Here is a 6597-nt window from a genome sequence, read left to right on the forward strand (position 1 = left end):
TACCGTTCAGTCTGAATTGCTGAGTGGAGGTATGGAGGCTGGTGAGAGAAAAATAGTTGGAAAGGTGGTGGACAAGAGCAAAAGAGAAGGGCTTGCCCCATACGCTCTGAGTACCAGGGCTCCTTGTTTTTAATGTCTCGTTTCATCTTCACAGACATTGTGAAGTCAGATTTATGGTTTTTCTCACATTATAGGTGAGGAACCTGGAGCTCAAGTAACTCCTGAGGTTAGTGCTAGTGATTGCAGGTGAGGGTCCATCAGTGAGGAGAAAGTGTCTTTTACCTGGGGGTGAGGTTGCAAAGCAGTGTATCTGTAGGTCACTTAACCATTACTATGACCATCAGAACGTTTACAAATGCTAAAGAAAGAGACCTGGGTTTTGAGTCAGAATACCTGGGTTCAAATCCCAGCTCCACCACTTATCAGCAACTTACTTAACCTCAGAAACTTCCTTTACTCACTGTAAATTAAATTCAGGTGCCTATATCTGTGGTGACAAGTGAGAAAATTTATTTTAAAAGGTGAAGGGATTAAGCAAAAAAATTTTTTTAATTCATAAACACAGACAACATGATGGTGATTACCGGAGGGAAAGCAGGGTAATGGAGATAGAAGAGAGCAAAGGGGGGATAAATTATGATGGACGAAGACTTGACTTAGAGTGGTGAACACACAATACAATACAGATGATGTATTGTAGAATTGTACACTTGAAACCTATATAATTTTATTAACCATGTCACCCCAATAAATTCAATAAAAAAGAGAAAAAAATAATTATTGTAAGAAGAGAAGAAAATTCAACCTACAATTATTTTTTTTTTAAAAAGTGCTGAGCAAACTGTGAAACACCAACAAATATTAGTTACTGTCATTTTATTTAATCACATAATTGCCAACACTGTCTCCCTGGACCTATGGACTCTTTTCTTTCCTTGAGGTCTCCGAAAAATGAGTATCTACTGAAACTCCTATCCACCTGAGCCCTTGTCACTATCCCTGCCCATCACCTCCAGGATATCCCCCAAAATGAAGCAAGGTTTCTCCTAGCATCTTTGGTCTCTCCTTCTTGATGGGTTTTTTTTATCAAATCTTTCCTTCCTCTGTTCATACCAGTAGTTACATTAAACATTTCAACCTCTCTGCTTTTCTCTAGTTGTGCTTACTTTCATTCACACGCTATTTGAGAATGGCTCCCTGCCTGTTGGTAGACAATAGGTTTCCTCTGCTTATTGAGCTACTTAGGAAGTTACTAATGCCTCTACTGAAACTACAATTGATTTGAAACTACAATTAATGTGCAACACTGTTGCATTTTCCAGACCAGCAGTATATATTTCATATTTAAGAGGAAAGAACTACCCACTTCCCTTGAACGAAATAAAAGTAACCTGGGAGCATACTGATAAAACCCACCCTTCTCTGTGCGCAGGACCCGAAGATTAGCACAAGTTTGCCTGTCCTGGATCTCATTGATGCCATTCAACCAGGTTCCATTAACTATGACCTTCTGAAGACAGAGAACCTGAACGATGAAGAGAAACTCAACAATGCAAAGTACGTAAATAGACCTGAGGTCAGAGAGGGAAGGACCCAACTGGCAACTGGATACCTATAAAGTCTATTGTTTGTGCCTTTGTGCAAACACTTTAGTTTCACTACTGATGCTTTTTCTTCTTGTGACTTGTTGTGTCCCATCTAATTATCTAATTATTTTAGATATTGTGCAATAGTAGTTTTAAGTCTCCTGGGATTAGAGAGAGCAAGACAAAAAGCAAGTGTATTCTTCCAATTGATAAGCAACCTTATATTTTCATAAAACCAATTTTCTAATCATAATTATAGGACACTTTATTTAGTTCGTATATGGCAGGCCCGAACACAAACACCCTTTTTGTGAAAATCCATGTACACAAATGGGCAGGGGATGGGATTCAAGATCAGAGCCTTCTCCTGCTTGGAAGCAACTGCCATTTGCTTTACCACATAGAGTGGGGGTCAGCAGACAACTATATAGTCTGGCCTGTCATCTGCTTTTATAAATAAAGTTTTATTGAAACACATCTGTGCTTATTTATCCATATTTTTATAGCTGCTTCCCTGCTGCAATGGCAGAGTTGACTAGTTGTGGCAAAGCCCACAAAGTCTGAAATATTAACTATCTGGTCCTTTGTGGGAAGTTTGCTGACCTCTACTCTAGAGAAGCACCTTTCTCAGAAAAGCTTGTATTACTTTCTGAGGGCTGCCATAGCAAAATACCTGCAAGCAAGGTGACTTCAAAGAAATTTGTTCTCTCACAGTGTAGAGGGTACATGTCCAAGATCAAGTGTCAGCAGTGTTGGTTCCTTCCGAGGGCTATGAGGGAAAGTCTGTTCCATACCCCTCTCCTGCCTTCTGGCCTTGGCCAGCAAGCCTTGGCTTGTAAATGTATCACTCCAATCTCTGCCCCCATCTTCACATGGCCTTCTTCCCTGGGTCTGTGACTTCACATGGCTATCTTCCCTCTGTGTGTGTCTGTGTCTCTTCCACTGTTCTTATAAAGACTCCAAGTCATATTGTATTAGGGCCCCACATTACTCCTGCATGACCTCATCTTAACTAATTACATCTTTAAAAACCTTATACCAAATGAGGTCAGAATCGGAGGTCCTAAGGGAGAGGGCTTTTACATACCCTTTTTGAGGGACACAATTCAACTCCAACAGTGTCCTCTCTGATCCCAATTTGGGGAAGTGGGGACCTGTGTTTCTGGTATGCTGATGTTTAGCACAACATAATGAAGAGAAGATAAATAATTAAATGACAATTACAATACAGTGTGATTGGGTGGTATGGAAGGGGGAGTACAGGGTGCTATCAAGGAGACAGAAAAGAAATGGGAGCTCTGCAGAGCAAATGACATCAATGCTGAAATGGATTAAAAGGACAAGTAAGAAGGAGCTAGACAGGGAAGGAGATAAGAAAACACTCCAAGTAAAGGGAAGAACACCCAGAATGTATGAAGACCCAGAATTTTTTTTTTTTGACCTCAAAAATAGCTTGAGTCTAGATGTTCAAGATGGATATGATTAGGTTTAAGGAACTTGCCCAAAATTTTACAATTATTAAGTGGTTCTGCTAAGATTCAAAGTCTGACTTCAAGGCCCAGGCTCCTAACCACTATCCTACAAGGGCAAGATACAAAATTACTTTTAAAATGGGTAAAAGGAATTATGAAAAAAATCTTAAAAATGTTATGGTGGCAAGGTTGTACATGATTTTTGAAGCTCTATTTTTTCTTTATATTTTATAATGGAAGATACATTTATTTCATTAATAATTAATATAGAGGAATTGATTGAGAGATGGACAAGAAGAATGGGGACTACCCCAGCCTGGTACTCTTAATTTAATTGATCCATAAAGTAAAAATAAAGTTATTTTAGGGGAACAGGAGGAGTGATGGGGCCTTGGGAACAATGGAGAATCTCTGGAGTAGTCATCGTAAGTTACTGGATAATAAACAAAGTGAATGAAAGAAGTGACAGGTAGTAACGTAGGCACATTTGAAAATAGATTAAGCTAATTATCTTCCTATAGCTATAAATAGAGCAAAAATGTTCTGATGCAACTATGATCATTTTATGTGGAAAATGTATAATATAAAACTCTGGCTATTCTAGTGTTATTGCAACATACATAAATACATGTATATGTGCACAAGAACTGGAATGGAACAAGGAATAAAATAATTGATTTGTAAGGTCAAAGTATTGAAATGTAGTCTGTAAACTTTTGTAGTTGAAATATAGACTGCTAACTTTTCCTAGCACACATTCTTCTCCAGTTTGATGACTTTTTTCTACTGCTATATAGCCCAAGAAAATACTCATGATGAAAGCATCCAAAGTGGCAAGAGCTAGGAAAATATTTAAGGACAAGTAATACATTTGGTATAGTAGACAGCAATTCTGATGGAGTCAGGAGTTTTATCAAGCCAAGATTTGCCCATAAAAGTGAGAGGATGTCAGTGACTGGCTCTAACCATACCAGGAGTGAGCTTTGTGTTATATATAGTTTGCAGTAGTGTACGGTATAGAATGATTATACCAATATCCTGAGGGTCCGCTTCATACTTTGTTGCTCTGGCTCTTCTCATTCTTCTTTTCTCCCTTTTAGGTATGCTATCTCTATGGCCCGAAAAATTGGAGCAAGAGTGTATGCCCTTCCAGAAGACCTGGTTGAAGTGAACCCCAAAATGGTCATGACAGTGTTTGCTTGCCTCATGGGGAAAGGAATGAAGAGGGTGTAAGGCCCAGTGGAGTGGGGCTGGAGGTGGCACACCTGACTGCTCAGCACTAGATGCTCCTAGGAAGCACAGAGATGATTCAAGCCATTCCAAACTTTTCAACTTGGTGACATCATACAAGATTCCAAAAAAGTGTATATTTGTTCAGCCAGGTAGCCTCTCCTGTATTTAACAAAAAGTGCTTCATTCCTTGCAAAAGATCCAATTCCTTACAAATATTTTTTTACCATTGAATTTATTGCTTCTTTGAAAATCTAGAGAAAAAAAAGAACTTATTTTCCTGGTACCATTCCTGCTTCCTGCCATTAGTCAAGTATAGAAGCTGCAGTGTTATTAATTTTAATATAGTCTTTCAACCAGCTTAATTTGGCTGCATTTTTGTTTAAGGTGAGGATCAGCAGAGAAAATCATCAAACAAGTCCCAAAACCTGTTTCTGGAGGCTAGCCTTTGATCTGTGACAAGCCTCTCTTTCTGTTCCCCTACTCCTTCACTCTACTTCCCTGTGACTTTGCTATCCACCCTCTCAGAACTGTGCCTTTTCCGTGACCCACCGCTGTAGACCATTCCTGCCTCTGGGCCGTTTGGAGCATCTGACAAATCAGTCAGGCTACTGGGGTCCTAATAGTCTCCAGGAACCTGTAGGAAAGTAAGACTCATCATCAGAGCTTTTCCTCAGAACTAGGGTCCCATTTGTTATCAGTTTTTAGTTTTCTTTTCAGCCAGTAGGAAGCCCTCTGTTTTTAACCCTAAGATTTGTGCTCATACCAGATCTAACATTTTTATTTATTTTTTGTTTTGTTTTGTTTCTAACACCTTTAATATTATGCTCTTGGTTAGATCCAAGCAGAATGTAATTGAGCAGCAAACCACCAGGGGCCAGCATGAAGCCACAAAAAAGCATCTATCTATCCTTTGGTGCTGCCTCTCCATGTCCTGAGCCCTGCATGTTAGACCTAGTTATCATGGTATGCCTAAATATCTGGGGAGTGGGAACAATCCTGCTCTGCTTTAATTTGCTCTGAGATCTTAATGTATCTGATTGCTGCCAGGCCATATTATCAATGTTTACTTTTTTAGTACTGGAAAAGCTTTTTACAACCCCCAAACTCCCAGGGGACAATATGTGCCAATGAACAGGGACCCCAGCTTACCCCCCAACACCGACACACACACACACACACCCCTACCCATACCTAGTCATATGTCAAACTGGATAAGAACTGGCTAAGTTGCTTTACAAAGATCTAATTTACTGGGTATTTAAAGAATTTCTAAATAAAACAAAAGAGACAGTGAATTTGAGCAAACCTAATAGGTTATACAATTTCATGTAAAGCTACTGAAAGCTAAAAAACAACAGGACATTGTGAACCAATGCTAGACCTTCTCTATAGTGCTGAAAGGGCTCATCAGTGAGGTATCTTCTTTAGCGGTGGTATGTCATGGAACTTAGCTATTTCTCAAAGCAATTGGAAATATCACCCCAAATCTGTTCCTTGGCAGTGGGCTCAGGAAGCCAATGTGTGGCTTCTGTGGCATCTGAATGCTAAGTGGTTGGTTTTATCTTACTCTGCACTTAATGTAGCCTCCGATGATTCTCTTCCATCTGCTTGCAGGAAGAATGTTACCGCCTAAATTGAAAATGAAGCTAATGTTCAAAATCTCTCCAAATAAAATGTTCCTTATATTGCATGTCCTTTGATGGTTTTATAACTTATTCATTCATTCATTCAGCCAGCACTCATTGAGTGCCTAACTGAGTGCCAGACACTATGCAAAGTTTGGGGAATATGCCTATAAATGAGACAGGCATTGCAGTCCATTGATCAGGAAGTGCAGTAAGTGATTAATAAGGGCAGGGTCAGACTTGAGCTTAGAGAAAACAGTCTAAGAAATATTTTGGTTGAAAACTGAAGAATAGGTTGGAGGTAGTTTGACAAAGCAAAGGCTAAAATTAGAGTGGAGACACAAGTTCTCAGAAACACACTGAACCCAGTCGTGAACAAAAGCCAGACTTGGATATTGATGCCACACAGCTTTTAGCATAATTTGAGAAGGAATCTTTTGGATTGGCAGTGCCAAGGGTCTCCTCCCTAGCCTGGCTGGGCCTCACTTTGGCAGGCTGAGGGAAGGGATGTTGCTGAGGTATTCTGCTGCAGTGGCTCCCCGCCAGATGGGCTGCTGTGACGGAAAAGCATCTATGTAGCATGGTCACTTTCTTACCAGGAGGCACCACACACCCACACAGCTTCTCGGAAGCCGGGCTTTTGTGCGTAAGCTGTGTGTCCTGGCTGCACTAGCAGCAGCT

The 6597-nt window shown here is 40.1% G+C and overlaps 1 protein-coding gene across 1 annotated transcript in view; it reads left to right on the plus strand.

Annotated features, from left to right (window-relative positions):
* LCP1 (lymphocyte cytosolic protein 1 (L-plastin)) overlaps nt 1-5981 on the plus strand; it is a 67607-nt gene extending 61626 nt beyond the window's left edge. The window contains exons 15-16 of the mRNA XM_005861394.2: nt 1433-1557; nt 4159-5981. Of these exons, the coding sequence (XP_005861456.1) occupies nt 1433-1557; nt 4159-4291 (258 nt within the window). The 3' untranslated portion in view covers nt 4292-5981. The remainder of the gene's footprint in view (nt 1-1432; nt 1558-4158) is intronic.
* Nucleotides 5982-6597: the final 616 nt, after the last annotated feature.

This window comes from Myotis brandtii, unplaced genomic scaffold, assembly GCF_000412655.1.
Source record: "Myotis brandtii unplaced genomic scaffold, ASM41265v1 scaffold15, whole genome shotgun sequence".
NCBI lineage: Eukaryota > Metazoa > Chordata > Mammalia > Chiroptera > Vespertilionidae > Myotis > Myotis brandtii.